The 25,177-nt window shown below is 41.4% G+C and overlaps 1 protein-coding gene across 2 annotated transcripts in view; it reads left to right on the top strand.

Annotated features, from left to right (window-relative positions):
* The window catches only part of ryr2a (ryanodine receptor 2a (cardiac)), a 355,011-nt gene that overhangs the window by 48,449 nt on the left and 281,385 nt on the right, over positions 1-25,177 (top strand). For both annotated transcript variants that reach the window (XM_061705277.1, XM_061705276.1), the window contains exons 9-18: positions 1,420-1,494; positions 5,982-6,138; positions 6,857-7,021; positions 7,659-7,780; positions 14,719-14,902; positions 17,788-17,932; positions 18,189-18,284; positions 18,584-18,702; positions 19,653-19,786; positions 20,542-20,783. In XM_061705277.1, coding sequence (XP_061561261.1) covers positions 1,420-1,494; positions 5,982-6,138; positions 6,857-7,021; positions 7,659-7,780; positions 14,719-14,902; positions 17,788-17,932; positions 18,189-18,284; positions 18,584-18,702; positions 19,653-19,786; positions 20,542-20,783 — 1,439 coding nt within the window. The remainder of the gene's footprint in view (positions 1-1,419; positions 1,495-5,981; positions 6,139-6,856; positions 7,022-7,658; positions 7,781-14,718; positions 14,903-17,787; positions 17,933-18,188; positions 18,285-18,583; positions 18,703-19,652; positions 19,787-20,541; positions 20,784-25,177) is intronic.

The following is a 25,177-nucleotide window of genomic DNA, read 5'->3' as shown; positions in this document are numbered from 1 at the left end:
GAGATTTGAAATGACAATGATTTGCATGATTTCATCAGGTATGCATTACCACACCGGATTGCTGAACAACAGAAGGAAAAATACATGCAACAATTTGTCTTTCTCGCAGCTTTGCACCTCCTTTTTCACCTCCTTAAAGTTCTGATTGTATTTGTGTGCACATAAAAGGAGGAGACAGGATGTCAAATTTCCCGTTCTTTAGTGTCTTTTCATCGAAAGCCGTCAGAACATGATCGCGTTCATGTCATCGCTAACAGGCGCATATTTGCGCCACACTCGATATCTAACTGGTGGCGGTTCAGGTTTTTTAAACCCCAGCCTAAAGTTACCATCCACCTGGAAAGAGGCAATCACAACCGCGAAGCAATTACTACGAACTATAAAAGAAATATTTCTGGTCAAAATTGTTGCCAACTTCATGAACTCTAACACCGTACTTCTTTGTCATACTTCTAGCTAATATAACACAAAACCAACCAAGCCCACAACACTTCTTACAATAAATATCATTTATATAGTCCTACTGTGGACTATATAAACTATATAAATTTGTTCATGGTATTAAAAAATACCATGAACAAATGAATTTAGACAGTGTGTGTGTGTGTGCGTGTTTGTGTGTACGTGCATGTCTGTTTAAAACTGTGCGCCTTTGACAAAACCAGTGGCCCCACTAAAAGGGTTAGGTTAGGTTAGGGTTCGGGTTAGGGTCTCCCCCCACTAAAATTGGTCGAGAATCGCCACTGTCGAACTACTTCCTGCTTCCATAACTGAAGGATCATGGGATAGGTAGTCCCATATGATCAAACACACTCATCAACATCTGCAACCTACCATTTAACATCTGTCTATAAATGACTAGCTATTAGAGAAATTCATATAAACAGAGCTGAATTAAATAACCATACAAGTGAAATCAGCTGTTAACAGACAATACAAAACAAAAGTTCCAACACTGACCCTTGAATTAATGCATACAAAATATTGTACTTTCACAATCACATTAGACAGTATATCTGTTGCAAATAGGGAGAATGATATTGATTACTTTTGTAGCTTTTATTTTATTTATTTATTATTTTCACCAAATCCCTTGTGTCGTTTTATTTTTATGTTTGACTGGGGTTATTATTTAATGTTTGTGACTTTGTTTGATTGATGTAATGCTGGTTGTAAAATCACTTTTACATCCATGAGATTTCCTTGATCTTCTTTCAGAAAAATTATCCAAACTCTTTGGCAAATTTGATCTTAAATCTGAAATTATTTTTGTTTCAGTTGAGAGATTGCAATGCAATTAAGCACTATTGGTGTGAAAGAATAATGTTATAAAGATATCTTTTGACCATTTGAAAACTGTGACTGATAATGGGTTATTACTATTATTATTATTATAATATTTATTTTTTTCATCACCAGAACGGTGCATTATGAGGGTGGAGCAGTGTCCAGTCATGCCAGGTCCCTGTGGAGATTAGAGACACTGCGAGTTCTGTAAGTATTTAAAGTGTGTAAAGACCCACTAACAACAGACACATTCACAACCAGATCACAGTTCCAGTTATAGTACTGTATTATATTATATATAATATATATTAGAGCCCGACCGAGATGGGATTTTGGGGGTCGATGACAATACTGATATTGGGGGCTTAAAGAAAAATAGATGTTATCCAATATATTGGCCGATATATTGGCCATAACTCATATATCAGCCAATATATGAAATCAAAAGGAATATTCACAGAATACATATTGTACATGAACACAAATGCTTATAATACCCAAAATAGGATTCAAGTTAAAGAGGCAAAACACTACTTATTTAAAGTAAGGAACTTTAATTAGTAACACTGTCAACTCGGCCTGCGGTTACTATTTTCATGGTATGACACGGTTTTAAAAAGTCACGTTTTCAAAACCGCTAATACTTTGTAATGGACATGCTCTCGCCAGATGGCACCGTGACCCCCAATCTCGGATGGGGCAGCATCTGTCTCCGTTCCCCCGCCGAGACATACAGTCACAGGGATGCCTGGTTTATCTCACACAGACGCTAAATGAATTACCAGCCAGTCTGAACGAGCTCATCAAAAGCAGAGACCAGAAATCCTGACTTCTCACCTGAAATTTAAATTAATTAACAGTTACCCCAGACACCTGGGCTTCCAGTCATCAGAAGACCCCCTGTGTGTGCAGGACTCAAGATATCGACCCGAAAGGTTTGAAAATCCGCTGGTCCCGCATGCCAAGATAAAAAACTCAAGACCTCTGGGACAATTAACGGAGCCCAGCGACACCCACTGGCGGTGGAGGGTCACTGCCAACGGCGACCACACGCGAGACCAGCTTCACCGAATTTGAATGTTGTGTGACATTTTTAAGAAATTTGCATGAATGCTCACATGGCCTACCACCACACCAATGTCACTAGTGATTGTACATCCCCAATTCCAATGAAGGTGGGACATTGTGTGAAACATAAGTAAAAACATAATACGATGATTTGCAAATCATGTTCAACCTATATTTAATTGAATACACTACAAAGACAAGATATTTAATGTTCAATCAGATAAACTTGTTTTTAGCAAATCATTAACTTAGAATTTTATGGCTGCAACACGTTCCAAAAAAGCTGGGACAGGGTCATGTTTACCACTGTGTTACATCACCTTTTCTTTTCACAACATTCAATAAACGTTTGGGAACTGAGGACACTAATTGTTGAAGCTTTGTAGGTGGAATTCTTTCCCATTCTTGCTTGATGTCCAGCTTCAGCTGTTTAACAGTCCGGGGTCTCCGTTGTCGTATTTTACGCTTCATCATGCGCCACACATTTTCAATGGGAGACAGGTCTGGACTGCAGGCAGGCCAGTCTAGTACCCGCACTCTTTTACTATGAAGCCATGCTGTTGTAACACGTGCAGAATGTGGTTTGGCATTGTCTTGCTGAAATAAGCAGGGGTCGCCATGAAAAAGACGTTGCTTGGATGGCAGCATATGTTTCTCCAAAACCTGTATGTACCTTTCAGCATTAATGGTGCCTTCACAGATGTGTAAGTTACCCATGCCATTGGCACTAACACAGCCACATACCATCACAGATGCTGTTTTTTTAACTTTGCGTCCATAACAGTCCGGATGGTTCTTTTCCTCTTTGGCCCGGAGAACACGACGTCCACAATTTCCAATAACAATTTGGAATGTGGACTCGTCGGACCACAGAACACTCTTCCACTTTGCATCAGTCCATCTTAGATGAGCTCGGGCCCAGAGAAGCCGGCGGCGTTTCTGGGTGTTGTTGATAAATGGCTTTCCACATTCTGCACGTGTTACAACAGCGTGGTTTCGTAGTAAAAGAGTGTGGGGTACTAGACAGGGGCTCATGGAACGCCGGCGGAACGGTACACTCTTGCTGGTGTTGGCTCCATCCAATACTCCACACTCCACAGCCTTGCTCCGTGTGCACCGCGTAGATTCACACAACAGAGACATTTAAGGGAAAGTTAACTTTTTATTGTGTTCGCTAGCCCGCGACTTAACGAGCGAGCTCACGAGCTAATGAGCTTGTGAGTTAAGGGGCTAAACAGCTCGCTCCACCGTGGCGATGTCTTTTAAAATGCCAGCGCCCTCTCCGAGTTGTTGTGCGTTAGTCCCAATCAACACACACGGGAAAGTTAACTGTTAATTATGTTCACTAGCCCTAGAGCTAATAGTTAACTGTTTATGATGTTCGCTAGCCCAAGACTTAATGAACTAGCGAACTAAGGAGCTAAAAAGCTTGCTCCACCGTGGCAAAGTCGTTTAAAACGTCAGCGCCTCTCCGCGTTATGTGTGTTAGTCCCCTGTTAACACAAACACAGTAATGTCTAGGCATAACTTCAGTGCCACACGTTATTCAGCCAGTAGTTGACTACAGTCAACGTCAGCGTCTACTGTATTTGATTGACAGTTGAAGGGCTCGTCTTCAGCGGCAGAAATGCGGGCGCTCGCCTACACAAAACGAAGTTTTCTGACGGCGAGCCAGTAGCTGCACAGTTACAGAAAACTGAGCGGCATCAATGGAATTACTGTACTTCCAAAGCCTAACGCTGCCGCTAACACCATGCAGCTGGTATGTCAAATTTGTATGAAGTCGCAACAAAGACGACACAATTTAAAAACTCAAAACGACAAAATCCATTTGAAACACAACCATCCCACCCAATTTCTTCAGCTGGAAACCAAAAAAAAAAAAAACACGGTGGGACATGTCCCGTTTCCCGCCAGCTTGCAATTATGGAACTCTTTGCCCAACGATGCAAATACAAACGTGACAGCGTATATGGCGCACGTATTCTCACATTATATACAGTATACTGTACTCACTATTGGAAGAGATGTAGCCATTGAACATGTTGACAAAGCAGTGTTTAAAGAAAAGCTGCAGACTTTTGAAAAGTAGTACAATCAAAACAGGTTGCTTTGATCCACTTGTTGTGTTGTTATGTTGCTACTAAGCACTTTTTCTTAACCAACTGGAAACTTGATTGGCAGTATATTGCCTGTTAAATCATGAATGACTGTATATACCTGTGTGCCTAATGTTAAATTTTTGTTCAAGTGCAATTTTTGTGAACAGAGCCTGGGTCTGTTTTATTTTATTTTTTTTATCTAAGATATTTTATTTATTGTTCTACATTACAATGTCAATGTTCATGATTCTTAGAATTAGAAATAAAAGTGAATTGTTCTTAAAAAGGATGTACTTGCAGTATTATGCTCCAATATCATTATATCAGTGGCATAAAAAAACTTTTTTTTTTTAAGTAATCTGCATCAGAACGATCCGGAGTTTGTAATTCATGTTTCCCCTGTCCTGGGTCAAATTTATCTTGTAGTTTTTGTCCTGGTATTTCAAATAACTTTTAGGATCGGAGGATCAATCTGATGCGGATACGACAAGATCGTGATTCAAGAATCCAGAAGAAAACCCACCATAAAATTGTTTGCTATTATTTGTTTATGGCCGGGTTTTATTGTTTTAGCCCCCCTAAAATCGCTCTTCACCCCCACTAAAATAAAAAGTGCTTTCCCCAAAATCACCCCACCACCGCATCTAGGGTTACGTTTGGGAAAAATAAGCATTCAGAAGAAGAATACAATACCCGTTTCACGTTTGTACATTTTTAATCCATATCCCATTTTACTGGGATCAGGATCACTTCCGTGCTTTGAAATAATGAGTTTGGAGATTTAATCCTATCCAGAACAATATGCTCCGAATGAAATGTTTTGAAATACTATTCCCAGTTGACTAACAATCATGCGTGACGGTGTTAATTCAGTAATACCGTTTCTTGGTAGACATGCCTATGGGCTTGGTGTGGGCCCCACTCTCAGTGACACAACCCTGAGAATTATGTTGCTTCCCAGGGTTTTCCTGTGATTGCTACTTTTTGTTCAATTCTATACAAGTGTTTGGCACTTCATAGCCACTCCCACAACATGCCGCTAGCACTGCCTGGCTAATTACCACTGTCATATCTTGTTCTGTTCTGTCCTAAATGGTGCTGTTTGTGTCCCATCTTCACAGGATGAAGCACAGCTTCCCAGTCCACATCATGCAGATAGAACCCAACTCTTTTGTAACATTACAATAGCGATATACCATTTTATTCTGCTATTGTTCTGTGTATATTTTTCTTTCTCTAATTGTTCTACCTTTTCTCTCTGACTGTACTGTCCCACTGCATTTCCATTGAATATCCATCACAATACAAACAACCACAGAGGATTTATCCTCTGAATCAACCTTTAACATTGCACAAACAAAACTGTTCCGGCATAAGACGGCATACAGGTCCCTCATTCTGCATGACTGAGCTGCTAAACAGGACAGGTTAAAAAAAAAAGAACTGTCTCAAAGCATACTGGTGTCGACTATTTTCTAGCACAAGGTGGCTGAGGTAGTCCCGGGTATGTGTTTTTGTGTCCAGGTGGAGTGGTAGTCATATTCGCTGGGGCCAGCCGTTCAGACTGAGGCACGTGACAAGTGGGAAGTATCTGAGTCTGACAAAAGCGAAATCATTACGACTAATGGACAAAGAAAAAGCGGATGTCAAGTCAACAGCCTTTTGTTTCAGATCTTCCAAGGTATGTAGTTGCCAGTGACGTGCGGTGAGGTTCGTGATCGGTGAGGCACTGACTTCAAGTCACGTGACGTCTGGAGCGCTATGAAGCTCAACTCAACACCGCCATATGCTGGTTGTGGCACCGTACATACCAGACTCCACTGTGCACTTTTAGTGGCTTTACCGGTCGATAAGAAAGACTGTCACACACTTCCATTAAATATATTAGACAGTCTGGTAAACGTCAGTAAGTGCAGTACATGTGTGATAAAACGTATATTATTGGCGATGTAATGAGGAAACACCAATGTTTCTTGTGTGACGCCACGGACCAATCACAGCATGCCTGAATAGATGTGTGCGTGGTCTCTTCAAGCATCATGAGAGCTCAATGTGACTCGTAGCTGCGCTTCCAATGCATTTGAACAGGAAATGTGAAAATTCAGCTCTTTTAATGATGAAATCATTGAAATTATTGGATTGAAAAAGAAAATCAATGTAAAGCATGGACCATAGAACTAAAATGGAACAATTTAACGTAATAAGTTTTTTTTTTTTTTTTTTTACTATTCACATGCAGTGGAAAGGAAAGACCACCAGGGGGCAGTGAGGCTCTGTCTCACTTGCCTACCCTGACCGCACGTCACTGGTAGTTGCAGCATTCACTTGAAATGTTTCTTTGCCGTGTGGTCTTGTGCGTTTCAAACAGTTGGTGTTGTCTCTGTCTTTTTCTCTATTAGGAAAAGGTTGACCTTGGTCTAAAAAAGGAAGTGGATGGAATGGGTACCCCTGACATTAAGTATGGTGACTCATTGTGTTACATTCAACATGTTGACACATGTCTGTGGCTTACCTACCAGACCGCTGATGCAAAATCTGCACGCATCGGTGACGTTCAAAGAAAGGTAATATGACAAATTATGGTAAAGGTAGTGTTTCATTTTATATTTGCTTCTTTCTACTTGTATGACATTGAGCATTACAATGTCTTGCAGAAGTAAGTGACAAGCAAATTACATTACACGCAGTTGTAATAATTTTCCTCTCGGAAATCTGATTTTGTCATGGGGCGGGGGGGGGGGCGCAGTAGCTCAGTCTGGTCTTTTGGAGCTGCAGGACACAATTTCAACTCCCATTATGGGCAAAACTGTTTAAAAAAAAGTTGTTGGAGAGATGCTATTCTGGTTAGTGGGTACTTTCGAGCTGCCCTCGAGCAAGGCGTTGTCCCCACCTTCCCAGCGCAAGTGGTGCAGCATCTTTTGCACACCTCTTGAAAAATTTCCTCATGAAGGACACCAATGAGCAGAATAAATTCCAATAAATACCTGTAAATAAATACATCTCGTCAAATTAAATATACGATACATTATAAGCAGCCTTCTCTCCATACACACCTACTTTTACTGCTAGTGGTACAGATGAAATGATTATATGTGTTCAAGTCATCCAATATTGAAAATTTCAAGAAACAATAAAACACATCAAGATAACAGGTTTGGGTAGGTTTCTGATATTGTATATCATCTTTTTTGCTTACAACAGGCCTTCATGCACCATGAAGGTCACATGGACGACGGGCTGACGTTGTCAAGGTCACAACATGAAGAGAGTCACACTGCCAGAGTCATCCGCAGTACTGTGTTCTTGTTCAACCTGTTCATCAGGTGGGTCCACACATGCTTTCAGTCATGCACAGTGATCTAAATTCACTGGTCAATGGCTGACGTGGAAGGTCAATAAGGTCAATTTAGCATCGCTCGCTGTACTCACAAGTAGGGATGGGGAAAACGATGAATGTGCCACGCCACAGATTGTGTATGCAAGTTCCTGCATTGTAAACACACCCTGAACGCATGTGTGTCTTGCAGCGAGTTCTTCTGCTTTTTGGGATTACCACATAGTTTCCAAGCAGGACACGCCCTGCTCCAATATTACTGGCTCCAGGACACGCGCCGCTGCACTATGATTGGCTGCTCTATCCCTGTAGAACATGCCCTACTGCTTCCAGATGGCTAAAGAAGTACACTATGTGACTGACTGTAAGGGTGGCGGCATTAACATGTTTTCCACTAACCCTAACCCCCCCCTAATCCTAACCCCAACCCATCCTAAACCGCTTTAGCCCCAATGCTACCCCTAAACCCAACCATCTAACAAACTTCTTTGTATTTATTTCGTACAAATGTGATGTTTGGGATAGTCATTTCGTTACATCAGCTTAGCCTGACCGTCACGCAGAAGCCAGTCATGTTACAACGGGGCGTGTCCTGTCCAGAAACTATGGGGGAATCCTAAAAACTCCTCCCTGAGTGTGCTTTAAGCGGTTTAATGATATAAAAATAATTACACACAATGTATCTTTAAATACAAGACATACATCGATTTAGAGATCGGCAGCTTAATTTCAATGGAAAGCCCTATTGACGAGCTAGCTAAACTTAGCATTTGGTCGCGGGTTGGATTTGCCTTAAAACAACAAATATTCACTCACAAATGCCGTAGTAACACATACAGAAAGGTAATATAACAATACTCTTCAGGCATATACTGTATTCTGTGAAAAACATTTATGAAAGTTCTATTGTGTCTTTCCTCTTCTACTCTTTTTTAGCTTACAGAAAAGCGTCGCTCCATGCATGGATTGCACCACACTGCCCCTATAACGTCTAGGGACACTTCCGGTCACAGATGTAGTGAATTACTCTTTCACGTTTTGACTATTAAAATGCATCTTTGATGTTGTATTTTGTACAGAAAGGATTTAATACTTAAAGTGCTGGTGTTTTTAGTAATGTTTTGTTAAATTGATGTCGTTTTTAGTCGTTAAATTGCAGCTGCTTTTGGTGTCAATCTGGCACCTTTAGAATGGTTAGAGTGCCGTACCACCTGCAGGCGCTAGGAATCTATAAATGTCAGCCTTTTTCATCAATGTTTATTGAATTTCCTAATAACATATACATACATAAATATATGCAAACAATTGTCCATTATAACATTGTTTGCTAGTACAATACGAATAAAGATATACAAACAAAATTAAAGGGAAAACAAGGCACAGCAGATTTTCATTCAATGATCTATTAAACATAAGCTTTCAATCTATCAACCCCCCAAAAAAAAAGAGTCGTGATAATATTGGGGTACACAATGACGTCTATTCCAAATAGTATCGATAACAAATTTCTTGTGTATAATGCGCACCCATCTATAATACGCACCCCCAAAGTTGACCTCAAAATTCTGGAAAACTCTTCTACCTATGTCTAATGCATTGTTTTACAATGCATGATTTTGCTTCGACCCATATGATCAAAATATAAAGTATTATCTGTATTTTCTTAGTTTTTTTCAAATAATTATTCTGAAGTGAAACACATTATTTGAACACGTAAGACTTTTTTTTTATTAACTTGCTCTTATTTTTAAAATTCACAGCACTACTTTTATTTCATAAATGAGAAAACACACAGTTGTGCTCATATGTTTGACTACCCAGACAGAATCTGTAAGACTTGTACAATTCTTTTAAGAAAACATGAAGGGCCCGGCGAAACACAATGACTTTTATTTTAATGGGATTCAAATTAAACGGTCAAGCATTTCAGAAAAGCATTATCATTAAACGTAACATTACCATAAAGAACTTAATGATAGTTGTTGTTCAGTCATCAGTCATATTAAAAAAAAACAATATTTCACAAATTCTGCCAGGGTATGTAAACTTATGAGCGCACCTGTACATATATGCAGTCATATGTAACCCCTGTCATATTGGAATGAAAGTGTAGGCTACTCCTTTTTCATAACCTCTAGGTGACGATGGCATATTGGAAAGAAAGTGTACACCTTTTACATAACCTCTGGGTGGCGGTGGCAGTTTGGAATGAATGTGTACAGCTTTTTCACAACCTCTAGATGGCGGCATACATTTATAAAATTGGAAAGTTTTTTTCCATTTTTCCCTATACCTATGTGTAATGCGCACTATTGACTTTTGACAATTTCTTTGGGGAAAAATGCGTATCATACACGAGGAATTACGGTAAGTTGGCTTTTTTAGGACTGGGATGTCCAACTGGGGACAACAGGGGCCTCCATGTTGGGGTTAACAGAAAACCCACACACACACCAACCAATACATTTTGACTCACACCACCCACTGGAACACAAACTGGGCATTATCAGAACCTTACAAACCAGAGCTGGTAGTGTTCCAATCAGCCCACAGGCCAAAGAGAAAGAGCACATGCACGTGAGTAAGGCCCTCAAACCTGTGGCTACCCCAACTGGTCGTTTATGAAATGTACAAGAGCAATACTCATTCTGTATGTATTAGGTCTCCCTGATGTTTCCCCTGTCTATTTAGATCACGGATATCAATCGCAGACCCAAACTCAGGTTCCATAGTTAGTTTCATAGCCGTGCCTATTCAATGGAAAAAATACTATGCTATATCATGGGAATGTAACTTTTTAATTGTTTGTATACAAATTGTTGGGTCTCTGGTGTCATCCAAATAAATGTTTTGGTATATTTGTTATACTCCCCGAGATTGAAGTAGAAAGAAAATTCCGTATATCTGAAGGAAAATGACAAAAATAGTAACGCACAGTGACTTGGATAAGTAACTTTAATCCAATTACCAGTCTGAAATAGTAATGCGTTTTTAATTACTCATTAAAAAGTGGTCATATTAGATTTGTGAGTGTTATCACTGTTCCTTATAAATCGCATTGACTATTTAGGAAAATGAGCAAAAACAGCCCGGGCCCAATAATTTGGAACACGATGTAGAGACCGTAGTAATACATTTGGTCAAGGTCAAGGTGCTTTTATTGTCAATTATTCAATATGCGTAACACATACAAAGGATTGAAATTATGGTACTCAAGGGCCCGCGGTGCTACAAAGACAGTACAAATAATAACATCAATATTAAAAGCTAAATAAAACTATGGTATATACAGTATAAAAAGTATTAATTTAATGTGCAATATCAAAGATCAGGTGACGTTTGCAACATAGTCAAGGTCAGAGAACCAAGGCAAATAAGACATAAATTAGATGACAAAACCCCAATGCTGCTAAAGTGGCTGGTGCGACCCTGAGTCTGGTGTGTGTGTGTGTGTCTGTGTGTATTGATGTGTGTGTGTGTGTGTGTGTGCGCGTCTGTGTGTGTGTGTGTGAGTGTGCATGTACATGTATGTGGGGCATCAGAGTTCAGAGTTCAGGTGGGCAAAGTACAGAAGAGGTAGAGGGGGCAGAGCAGGCAGAGAGTTCAGATTCCTGACAGCCTGATGAATAAAACTGTCTTTGAGTCGGCTCGTCCTGGCCCGCAGACTCTCTCCTTCCAGATGGCAGCAGACTGAAGAGGCTGTGTGATGGATGGGTGGCATCCCCTGCTATGCGGAGGGCTTTGCGGGTGTGGTGGGTGCTGTAAATTTCCTGCAGGGAGGGAGGAGAGGTTCCGAGGATCTTCTCAGCTGCCCTCACTATACGGTGGAGAGTGTTGCGGCAGGATGCGGTGCAGGCTCCGTACCACACAGTGATGCAATTGGTCAGGACCCTCTCTATGGGCCCTCTGTAGAACGAGCACTTGAAGAGCAGAGCCAGAGGATCGTGGCTCTGGCTCTTCTCAGCTTGCACAAAAAGTAGAGACGCTGGTGAGCTTTGTTGGCCAGTGATGAGATTGTTGCTGGTCCAGGAGAGGTTCTCGGTGATGTGCACTTCCAGGAACTTGGTGCTGTGCACTCTCTCCACCTCAGCACGGTTGATATTCAGGGGATCATGCTAGGAGTGCGCTCTCCTGAAGTCCACAACAATCTCCTTGTTTTTTTCCACATTTAGGGAGAGATTGTTGTCCGTGCAGCACCCGGCCAGGCGGCTCACCTCACTCCTGTAGTCTCGTCTCCATTGCTGATGAGACCCACCAAACTTGTGTCATCTGCAAACTTGACGATGAGGTTGGAGCTGTATGTTGGTGTGCAGTCATAGGTCAGCAGGGTGAAGTGGATGAGGCTCAACAAATCCTTGAGGGGCCCCCGTGTTCAGAGTGATGGTGCTGGATGTGTTGCTGCCGACCCGCATGGCCCATTCTGTGGTGGTGAAAAGGTCTTGAAGTGCCTCAAGGGACCCTTCTGGCCACACTCGTACCTGTTTCCTAACTGGTTGGGAGACTTTAACCAGTGGTCCGTAAGCTGGCATTCGCATAACAGTGAGATGGTCTGAGGCGCCGAGGTGGGGGAGGGGAAGGGCCTTGTAGGCCCCTCTCAAGGGGTTAAGAACATTGTCCAGAGTGTTATTTCCCCGTGTTGGAAAGTAAATGTTTGAGTAGAGTTTAGGAAACTCAGCCTTGGGGTCAGCATTGTTAAAGTCCCCAGCTAGGATGAGGAAAGCATCTCTGTGGGCCGTCAGCTGTTCACTGATATGATGGTACAGCTCATTTAGCGCCTCACTCCTGTAATTGCCGGAGTTTGGAGGAATTTAGACTGCCACAAGCAGTATGGCAGTAATTCCCTCGGTAAATAAAACGGTCGGCACTTCAGAGCCATAAACTCCAGTTGCGGTGAGCATTGTTGACTGACCAAGATAGCGTCCCGGCACCAGGCAACATTGATGTAAACACACAGTCCGCCACCCCGAGTCTTACATCCCGTGAGAGTTCTGTCCGCACGGTACCATGCATACTCTCCCTCCCTCATACGAGTAGAGCGGAGCAGTCGAGTGTAATCCAGTTTGTTGTTCGGAGAGCGTACATCTGCTAACACGGTGGAGGGAATAGCCGGCTTGTGTGGTTTAGCCGCTAGCCTAGCTCGGATACCTCCGCGCTTGCCCGGTTTCTGCTTCCTCTTTCGCCGTCCGTGGGGCCTCCACTTTGGGCGCGACGCAGGAGTGGGGGTCAGAGTTGCTGTAGGCAACCGGAGCAGACTGCAGTTCCATTCCTCCTCAGTGAGAGTAGACTTTACCTCCGTAAAAGTAGTTCTGCCGATGTCGAGCAGCAGCTTCGACTGTATCTGCGTCTTGGAACATGTAGACATGACGAAGACGGACTAAAACACCCGGACGTAGAAGACGAACAACACAAAAATACCGTTTGTTTGGGAGAGAGAGCAGCCGCTGCATATGCACGCGCCGCCATCTTGTGTAACATCTTGCATAACTTGCATGCTCTTTAAGTTAAAGACCCTGCAAAGCAAAAATAAATGTGACATGTAAATTTTACATGCCACAGAGAAAAGCTTTATTCGCGGCCCTGCCAAATTTGAATGTTTAGGGAAAAAAAGTATATAAAATGAGGCTTCAAAATTGTGAAAAATCAAGCCACAGTCTCCACTCTCAAAGAATATGGGCATCTCTGCTGAATTCACTGAAACTAGGTCCCACTCAACTGTTAACTGTCAACCAGATACCTCTACTGTAGATACCCGTTTATACATGCTCTGTGAAAACATAAGTATATTTTACACAATCATGTTAGGCGCCTCCTTCATAACTGAATAGTTACTTTGGACTACAGTATACAGTAATCATAAAGTAAGCACACGATGCATAAAATATGCTATTTATGCTCAGGCAACATATATTTATCATTAACAAACTAAACAAACAAAGCTTGGGAACATGAGGCAAGTCAATAACCAAGACATTTGATTCAGCCTTTGTTTTAGTAATGACTAATAAAACACAGGAAACACACAATATTCTTGACTCTCCATAGCTCAAATGCACACGACGACTAACTGCAATATCGGAAAAAGGTGAAATATTCATAAACGGAGCCATCCGCACATACTCAGTCAACTCACGTGTACCCAAGCAGCCAGAGGCGCAAACACAATGGACAGTGACGAGGGATTGGCATACTTAAACTGGAAATACAGTCACTACTTTGAGTTTCTCTAAAGAGGACATCTATCTATCTATCTATCTATCTATCTATCTATCTATCTATCTATCTATCTATCTATCTATCTATCTATCTATCTATCCATCTATCCATCTATCCATCTATCCATCTATCTATCTATCTATCTATCTATCTATCTATCTATCTATCTAGCTATCTGTCAATCAATCAATAAAGAGTCTTTAAAGAAGTGTACCGAGAATGGTGTGCTTGTATATATTTAGGTGGACATCTGGAATGTCAAGTCTGCACGAAGTTGCTTATTTAATGTGGCTTAATGAGGACTAAACTAAACATCCTCCTGAAGTGTGTGCGCGCATGTGTGTGTGTGTGTTCGTGTCAGCGAGGGGAGGGGAGGCGTTGAGCTACCCCTAACTGCAAAGGTTGCCTTCATTACATTACTGACAACATTTTTTTACCAGGTAACTACTAACTGTATCGGAATACATTTTGCATTTAGTAACCCTCCCATCCCTGCACATTGGCGACATCATGTGACTGCCAACTACATCAACGTGCAGTTCAATTCAGTACTACATTGTTCTCAGTCTTTGCACACGTTTTCAACAATTATCTTTAAACATGTCATCAATGATTTCATTTTACAGGTACCTAAGAAATAAATCTGTCTCTGCAGCATTTCAGGTCTGTCAAGCTGTGAAAAACAATTCCTAATTTGTTCTCTGTAATTCACAGGAGTCTAGATACGTTAAGAGCAAAAGGAACGAGCACAACATTTGATATACCAATCGACTCAATAAGTCTGAGTCTTCAGGATCTGATTGGCTACTTCCAGCCGCCCGGCGAGCACCTAGAACATGAAGACAAGCAGAATCGCTTGAGAGCTTTGAAGAATAGGCAGAACCTCTTCCAAGAAGAGGTGATGTATGTGTTTGTGTGTGGGAGACAGAAAATTGTGACAAGTCTGCAGCCTTTAACAAAGTCACCACAAAAGAGATTTGATATATTTACGGTATGTTCCATATTGTTTTTGTTTGTTTTTTGGGTTTTTTTTTTTGCCTTAACTAACAAGTTAGCTCTATTCCAGATTTAAGATGTGTAAGTATGGAAGGTGTGCCAGTCCGACATATTTCCTCATATACCGGTAGTTTATCTACCAACCATCACAGGTTGTTTTGGGGGGCTTATTATTTTTTTACAAAATATTATTATTATTTTTTGTTCTTTTCCACAAATAAACAATGCCAGAAAAAAAATTATAGACAGTATTTATAACTATGTTATATATGTATTCCTCTACGCCCCGTTAGCCTATGTTATCAATACTACCTGAGGATTTGTCTATTTCAAGGCCAAGGCAACTATCTGAGGAAGTATTTTATACTGTATTAATTGGTATTGGATAGACTTTACACCGATTTTATCGGGCTGATCGGTATCGGCCGATATTTAGCATTTTATGCTGATCGGCTTTAATGTCATAATTTGCCGATCCGATCAATGACATCATTGATCGGCTCCGCAAAAGACATTTACTCCGCATCTCCATCGTGCACAGTATATTGAATCATAAATTTATTCAAATTATTTTTAGCCTTGTCATGTGTCAAATGCGACTGGATACACTCGTTATTGTGGCGACGACAACAACAGTGGAGCACGCCGATTGTATTAGAAGGACCAAATGGGGACAAACGTGCATTTTGGTGGTCACCGGTGCTCAGGACAAGAGAGCACGTTCGTTTAAGGCTCGCTTGAGGTATGTTCACGTACTTTGAAAACGATACGGCTCGCAAGCAGGCAACAAAACGGTTTGTAGCCTAGCAAGCTAGTGGTAGCACGAACGGTTGGACGTAAACATGCCGCCGTTCTGTCGACTCACGCGATAAAGTTTCGGTGTGGGTGAAGTCATTTAAATAAAAATAAAGTCATTTCATTACAATAAGTTCGCACCCATTGTTTCTGTCATGTTATCATGTTGGTTTGACCTGACTGATTAGAATACACGATCTGACTAGAGCAGTGATTTCCAACCTTTATGGAGCCAAGGAACATATTTTACCATTGAAAAATCTCACGGCTCACCGACAAACAAAAATGTCACAAAAAGTGGATGCATTAATGACTGTATTCACTTCCTGCCATCTAATAGAAGACCATTTATCCTTTGTTCTGTCTGTCACTATGACTCATTCGCATAAATAGAGGAACAAAGATACATTATTCATTGTAAGTATAATTTTTTTGAGCAATAAATACACAAGTATATACAGTAAATGAAAAGGTCATTTAAATAGACACATTCCTCCATCTTGTGATCGGATCGGTGATTGGTTATCGGTTTCTTCAACTCGCTGATCGGCCCCAAAAATCCTGATGGTGTAAAGCCTAGTATTGGATGATGTCATGATTGCAACTTCAAGCGACCCCTTTTTACTATATTGTATGAATGCAATATACAATTAAAGTAAACATTTGTGAATGACAAAAGGAGAACTACAGTAACTCGATACTCCACTTGTACCCTCCTGTTATGTTGCAGGTCAAATTGACGTATTTTAATTGTTTAAAATAATTTTCTTTGGTGTGAGTGTAGTGATGTGTTAGGCCTGGTACACACATAAAGACTTTTCTAATCTTAGAAGATTTTTTTTTTGTCTTTGACAGACTCCCCACATAAAGATAAAAAAACCTGGCATTAAGCAGTCTTAGTCGTATTGTGTGTGGTGTGCTCCGAAAATATCAACTCAGAACATCGCACACATAGACCTTTTGTTAAATCGTCGAAATCTCTCATGATTACACATGATCTCACAAAACTGAAGAAGAAGAAACACTTCCGGCTTTGCGCCGATGTTTCCCGAACATTACTGAAGGTTGCCGGGAGCCTTATAACATTATGTTGTCCTCAAAAAAGACTTGCTTTGGAAAATACTTCTTTCCATCTGGGGAACCCACTTTTATACAAAAAAAAACAAAACAAAACAAAACAATAAGATTGTGTAAGACATGCTTATTTTTATTTATAGTCATTTCTTTTTGTTGAGTGAAGGTGCTTCTTGATTGGCTATATTCCGGTCTGCATCACAATTCACGGAGAAGTTGGATCTCCCCCACACACATGAAGACTTTTCATTGTAAATATTGAACACGTAAATTATTTAAGATTGTTTTGGACCCTAAAATCGGGATGAACCCACTCTTAACCCCACATCAGACCGAAGCACAATCTTATCGTATAATCCTATAAGTTTTAATAGCGTCTGGTGTGTAATGTGCTTGGTCGGGAAGGCGATAATCGGCACAAAAACAGGCCAATTGTCTTTATGTGTGTACCGGGCCTTAAATGATTTTTCAAGTACTGTAATTATTTGCATCTTGAGTTAATAATAAGAAAAACATATTTATTGGGATGTTTTTGACGCTCATAACTAACTACTCATGCCCCTGGTCAAAGTGACTAAGGAACACTATTGCTGTTCCTGGGAACTGGTTAAGGTAACTGACATGAATAGGATCACTGCATCATGGCTAATTTGAAACTTGGAGCATGGTTAGTAGCACGCATTCAGTAATGTCAATAGTAAAATATGAATCATTCAGAAAACAATGATCAGAATTCAAAAGTGGTCTGCAACTAAATGTAATACAGTATACAAGAATGCATGATTGATTTGATGTCAAACTTTGCTATAGTAACATTTATAGTGATATGGGAGCTGATTGGTATTTGCTGATTTGATTGCATTTAATAGTCTCACCATCAAGGCAATTAGCTGAATAAGATACCCTTTGTGTCTGCAGGGAATGATCGCGCTGGTCCTGGAGTGTATTGATCGACTCCATGTGTACAGCAGTGCAGCCCATTTCACAGAAGCAGCTGGGAGGGAGGCAGGAGAGGCAGGAGAGGCCTGGAGCTCCAGCCTTAACTCTCTCTACCAACTACTGGGTATGCGCACATGCACATGGATGCCACATCATATAACACTGGGAAAAATTACCTTCTCGAAACAAGAGTCTTAAAGTAAGATCTTGTACCTCAAAACAACCTTTTGTCTAGCTCAAAATGTAGAAAAAAAAAAGCCAAAACTATCTTAAAATAAGTACAGTGATATGTTTACCCTTGAAATAAGAAAGATTCACCTGGTAAAAATGAACAATCAGTGAACAATCACTCATTCCCTGCACCATCTTGTCCGTTCTAGCTGCACTGATCAGGGGCAACAGGAAGAACTGTGCTCAGTTTTCGGGTTCCTTAGACTGGCTCATCGGCAGATTGGAGAGACTGGAGGCCTCCTCTGGTACGTTCACAAGACTTCGATAAGAACATCACCACACGAACCCAATGATGCAATAATTCGCGCTACTCAATCTGGTTGGAAGTTGGGAAAAAGCAGACAGGGCAACCAGTGAAAAAGAAGAAGAATATGCATACTCTCCACAGGCAGCCTGAGCCGAACTCAGGACCTGTCTGTGAAACAGAGGCTGTTATTTATATCATTATAATTTTACGATACACACTGTGTATTTTTAGCGAGAAATAATGGATACCAATTCTCCTGTGTTTTTTATACTGTACAATATACTACCTTTCATACAGGTATACTGGAGGTGCTTCACTGTGTGCTGGTGGAGAGTCCTGAAGCACTGAACATTATCAAAGAGGGACATATCAAATCCATAATTTCTCTTCTGGATAAACATGGACGTAACCACAAGGTATATGAGGCCCTAAACAGTAAAAATCAAGCCACAATATTCATCTGCATTCAGCTACTGTAAATCAGGCTTGTCTAAATTACAACCCGCCGTCCATTTGTATGTGGCCCGCGGCATGTACTAAAAATCGCATTGAAAACGGTCCGCAACCCTAATTTATATATTGCCATGTGCATCATCCTCCTAGTTGTCTTCCTCTCTCGTCTCCAAAGAGACTGGGTGACATGAGGAGTCACTCTCTGAGGAGTCGTTTGTTTAACGCAGCACGAACGGGGAGCTTCATCTGGTCAGTATACCCACTCTGCCTCTCTGGGGGTAGGGAGGCAGGGCCGCCAGTATATGCCTGGATTAGACAACAAGACAAATTTGGTCTTTGACAATTGGACTAAATCAGATTTCTGCCATAAAATCTTGCCGTATCTCCGTCAGACAGTGGAAACCCTACACCGCATAAATTCCGATACCAGCGTATCCCGTCTTTTACGATCACTGGACTTTATCTTGTCAAATCAAACACCGTCGGAGAGGCGGAACCAGAAAATCCGGTCACCGGTTTACGTGACCGGATACACCCGTTACCATGGCGACTGCAACAACAATGAATCGCGCCAATGCATTGTGTGTGGGGGGGAGAAGACAATGAGGAAAAACTTGAAAAACATACGAAAAAGTATGTTCACATACTTTTAATATAATATGGCTCACAAGCAGGCAACAAAAATATTATTTCAAAGATCACTTTAACTGGCCTGTCAATAATGATCCCATTGTTGAATGCAAACGTGGAAGAGGAATCATTTACAATATAATACAGGAACATTTGTGTGTCAAGTGGTAGATTTTGACATCAATCAAGTTCAGTCTTTGTTTTAGTAGGTGTTGGAATGTGTGTTCCTATAGCAGTGATACAATATATTCTAACATCTTTTCTGTTTGTGTATGCTGTGCAGGTTCTTGATGTGTTATGTTCGCTTTGTGTGTGTCACGGTGTGGCAGTCCGCTCAAACCAGCACCTGATCTGTGACAACCTACTGCCGGGAAGAGATTTGTTGCTTCAGACACGCCTGATCAATTACGTAAGCAGGTAAACAGGCATAAACTGTGCTTTAGCTTTCGCCATATGTGTCATTTTCATATAAAGACATGGAAAAAAAGATATCTAATTTAACTGTTATTTTGTGCTGCTATGGTTTTATATGCGTACATGTCTCCCATTACACTCTTTATACAATCGTAATAGACATGCAATAGTTCTGACCCTTTCACAAATTCTTAGATATTCATTCATATCTCATAAATAACACCATTTATTTCACTGCCGGCAAAATGATGGCCTCATCCTGGCACTTCAGCTCAGAGATCCCTCTGGTGTATTGCAACAACATAATGAGGCTCTCTCAAGTTGCATCCATGGTAAAGACAGGAAAGAACCAAAAAAGTAACTCTGAAGACACTGAGATGCATTTGTGTTCGTTTTCATGGAAAACGCATGTATATGCAAATCCAATATAGCCAAAAAATGTAATTAGTAGTTGTAGTCGTTTTCAGAAAACGTTTCATTTCGGACACCTAATTGTAAAGAAATGTTAGCCTTAAAAGTATGGAAGATATCACTTTTGATGATTTATTTATTTATTTTCGAAACAATTGTGACCTTTTGATGGGTAAGAACTGCCCAAAATTCAAATACTCATCAGTAAACTGTATTTATTTTCTAAAGGAAATTCAGTGGGCCATGCCTTTCTGGTTATTGATCATATTATATGAAAATGACCCATACCCATAGGTTGTCATTGTTTTAAGCTTTAGTAATACAATTCCATCTTCTTCTTCTCTCAGCATGTGCCCTAATATCTTTCTGGGTGTCAGTGAAGGCTCTGCACAGTCTAAGAAGTGGTACTATGAGCTGATTGTAGACCAAGCACTGCCATTCGTCACTGCTGAGGCATCTCACCTCAGGGTGGGCTGGGCCAACAACAACGGCTACATGCCCTGCCCCAGCAGTGGGGAGAGTTGGGGCGGCAATGGAGTGGGTGATGACCTCTACTCCTTTGGCTTTGATGGACTCCATCTTTGGTCAGGTGCGGCTTGCTTGAACATTGTTATACAAATTAAATAGAATGTATGAACGTGAATAATGACCAATAATTGATTGGGTGGGGTCCTCAGCCTCTGCAGTGCATGTTCGCAGGCACATACCCTTGGGACTTTTTTGCCTGGTGTGGGGCCACTCACTTATTGCGACAAATAACTTGTGAATATGCGAATTGCACGAGTATCCCCTCACTCACGCTCTCGTCCTATAGACTTTTATAATTTACATAGCCGCTCCCACCACACTTCAGTTGTACAGCCGGGTTCACGACCCTTGTCCTGCATGCTTCTTCTCCTGTCCTTGTCCTGTCCTATCTTGTCCTGTCCTTCCCTCACAGGGTGTAGCACTACTGCCCCAGACAACACTCATATCTAATGTTTCATTGTTCTACATATATAAGGATTTACTTTTCTCATCTTGTTTACAATTAGTGCTTTGTCTTTATGAGTACTATACATTTTGTTTTCCCGGAGAACTTTGTGTGGCTGTCTGCTCGGTGGAGTTGGAAGTCGGGCAGTTGCATCGTTCAGTTGGGGATGCGTCCACTGAGCCAAGTTTCAGTGAAGCAGTGGGCGGCAGAATGTGCAAAGTCTTTTTTGGTCCTTGTGAGGAGAAGAAGCTTGACCATTTGTTGAGGAGACAGCGTAGATTTGCAATATGAATCGGCGGAAATGGAGTTCGAAATCCTCACTGTCGAAGCTGAATTGGCACAGGCTCGCTTCCCTCTGTGGCATCGCCTGCGTTTTCTCCGTGCACCATGGAGAGCTGCTACACCTCTGGTTAGTATTTCTGAAAAACTGTGGATTTGTGAACCTTGGTGAAAAATGGTCCAGTGTACAGAAAGGTACGGCTCCTGAGAACCCCTTTTGTCACTGTTATCCAGCGCAGTCATATTCATAGATTGCCTTTTGAGTTCATTCAAAGTTTTCATTTAGAGTTGGTGTTATACATTTTGAGTGACTTTAGATGATGATCTAGGGATTTTGTTACTTATTGGGACGTTAAATGATACGGGGTGATCTTTTACTGAAAATCTGCTTCCAGAGGATGACGTTGAAAGAAGATGTACTTGCATGGTCTGTGTTTTAGTTTAGATTATATTTAATTTTTTTCTTTCTTTCTTTCCTGTGTCCCATGTTCTCTACCTGTTCTCGGCAGCCCTCTATCTTGTGTCAACCAATCAGCTCCCTCTAGCCGCTCATGTCTGGTCCAGGTGTTCCTCGTTGTCTGGTCAGTTTGCTCATATTTAGTTCCCTCGTTTCTTTCGGTCCTGGTTGCTACATTGTCATCGGTCTTGATAGGCCATGTTTCCGTATCCCATTGTGTTAGTGCTCAGTGTTTTGTTTCCTTGTGTTTCTTTCTTTGTGACTTTGAATTTAGATTTTTTTTTTGACGGGGGGGGACGGGGGGGGGGGGGGGGGACTGTCTATTGAGACTCAATGATCCTTGTTTGCCTTTTTCGGTTTTGAAATTAAATACATTTTTGAGACTCCCACACTCCTGCTTTGCTTCCCTGCACTTGGACCCTCCTCCTTCTTGCCACCACAGAAGACCCAATCTTAACACGTACTATGCCATTTAAAGCCATTCCCAGGTGTCTCTGACATTCTTTGGTCAAAATACTGATGAAGAATTAGAGCACACTTACTGTAACATCCACCTCAAAAGCACTTGGTTTCAGATGGGTGGTTCTGTTCTGTCTCTATCAAATGAGTCACTGTCTTCTCCTGCACCATACAATGGGGCCAATGGGCTTTCTTTACAATGGTGACCAAGGGCAGAACTACAGTGTTGTGACTAGGTGAGGAGCAGCCTGTTGCTGAACATCTCAGAGTCTGAAGAGAAAGGTAAGCAGGAAAAGAGCAGAGAAAGCCAAAAATGTTCTTTCACGTAGGCAGCACTTCATTATCAAGCTGTGGAATTACACAATTCGTGTATCTGATCCCTGCATGTGGCATATTCAGTGGACACATCACCAAACACATCGACCTCATTATAATAATGACAATCCTAATCTAAGATAACAAAATATTAACTTGATTGTTTTATTTCACACTTGATAGCAATCCAGAGATCCAACTATTTATAGAAAAAAATAAAACATTTAAACATGTCTATGTTAAAGTAACCTTTTCGAGCGACCTTCAGTCTCTCTGGGTGTTTAAAACGTATTTGTCACAGTGCATGTATTGAAGGACGACATCAACAAACAAAAAATTGGAGGGTCAGGAAAGCAATTCCAATGAAAAAAAAACCAAAACATTAACAACAAAACGAAAATCAACGTCACGAGAAGCATGAACAGCATGAAGAAAAGAGGGACATATTCACCACAAATGAAGATGACCAGAAAAACGCTGATTATAAACCAGTCTAATGCAGGAAGACTGTGACAAGACTCCTTTCTTCCATGCAACTCATTGTAGCGGACATGCTCGCCGCAAACTGTGGTGTCACAGTGACTCCCCCCACAACTTGATAAACTGCTTTCTTCCAAGCCCCTCGAAATCTTGATTTACAGTCATCAAAGAATCATTTTCTTCATTTGAACTCACAGCAGGCGGCACGGTGGATGACTGGTGAGAGCGCCAGCCTCACAGTTCTGAGGACCTGGGTTCAATCCCCGGCCCCGAGCACTTTTCTCCGAGCACTCCGGTTTCCTCCCATATCCCAAAAACATGCATTAATTGAAGACTCTAAATTGCCCGTAGGTGTGACTGTGCGTGCGAATGGTTGTTTGTTTGTATGTGCCCTGCGATTGGCTGGCAACCAGTAGAGGGTGTACCCCGCCTCCTGCCCGATGATAGCTGGGATAGGCTGCAGCACGCCCGCGACCCTAGTGAGGAGAAGCGGCTCAGAAAATGGATGGATGGTTGGATGAACTCACAGCAGCCAAAAGATGGGATTCTCTCTTTGGGAGACCAAGCTGAGACAGATCAACAGATAGAGAGTAAGTATATCAAGTTTACCGGTGCAGCTGCAAGACTTTGAGAACTGTTTGTCCTAATTTTAAACCCCAAGCAGCATGAAATGTGATTGAAGCATAAGGAGTTGATTTGCCAAGACTAAGGTTTAAACAGTCATTCTATATGACTGATCTATGAGTAAAGAGTACAAAGTTGGGAGTATTTTATAGTAATATATGATTTTAGACCCATTTTATGGGTCAAAATTGTAGACTAGACTCAAACTGATAGGTGTGGTCTTGTCTGGTCCTTGGTCCTCTTCGACACACCACCTGGGTATTTAACCCCTGACTCTCGCCGCCTCACTCTCTTGGTTATTAGCTCTTGTCTTGCTTCCTGGCTCTTGCTATCAGTTCCCCAGCTACAGGGCCCCCCCCCCCCCCCCTTTCTTTGTTCGGGCGCGCAGGTCGGCTAACGCGAAGGCCGGGATGAGAACGAACTTGGCTTCTCAGTCTCTACGTGGGCCACTACTAGGCGATCAGAGCACCAGGTACGCTTCCAGCCAAGCGTGATCGCTCTGAAGTTGCTAGCCAGTCCCTGAAAACGCAGGAAGAGAAACTGTCGCAACCTCCCACCGAACGCGTGAAGAACAACTTCTTTCCCTTTTTCCCACCTGCTTTTGTTTTATTTTTTGTGCATCTTTTTTGTCAACCAAACCTGTCTCTGTGCCTCCTGAGACGCGCTCAGAAAGACCACTCCCCTAAGTCCCGCTGATCTACGTTCGTGAGTAACACAGCAGTGGTTGCCAGACTGTACAAGATTAGTGCCTTATAGTTTGGGATAAAATAATACCTCCACACAAATCCCAACTTTGTACTCGCTCGACACGCTGCAACCTATTCATGCTAATTTTTAGACTAGCAACAATTTCCCCTTTCATGCGCCTGTCTTTCTTTCTTTCACCAGTATTAGTGTTATTTTCTTACGGTAGTTAGCCTCTTAGTGTTTCCCTATGGATCCCTCATAGATTTCATTTAATATTCTGTAAAATTCCAATCTTGGTTGTGTTTTCTGTGTGTTTTGAGTTTAAGTAAACCTCTGTCATCTGGAACTCGTATTTCATAAAATGTAGCAACCTTTAGATTATGAGACTGATAAAAGGTTTGTCATTACGAGACAAATTAGTTTGATTTTAACGTTAATGCGTAAATCGGACTAACCCGGAAGTGAACGCAGGCGTTTAACTTCCTTCGTACATTTTATTTAAACCAATATACGCTACAGCATTCTTGTCTAATGTTTTACGTCCAGTAAGCTTTGTCAATAGAGATGTTGGCATGAGCCAGTGATTTTTGTAAGTCTTTAGATGACACTGTTTATTTTTTCCCTTATTGTGAGCATTCTGTACTGTGCTCTTGCACTCATCTGTACAGGACAGCCAGTCATTGTAAGAGAAACAACAGTGCTGAACGTT

Source organism: Phycodurus eques, chromosome 19, assembly GCF_024500275.1.
Source record: "Phycodurus eques isolate BA_2022a chromosome 19, UOR_Pequ_1.1, whole genome shotgun sequence".
NCBI lineage: Eukaryota > Metazoa > Chordata > Actinopteri > Syngnathiformes > Syngnathidae > Phycodurus > Phycodurus eques.
Note: the sequence above shows the minus strand (reverse complement) of the source record. Positions and strands in the feature narration are given on the sequence as shown.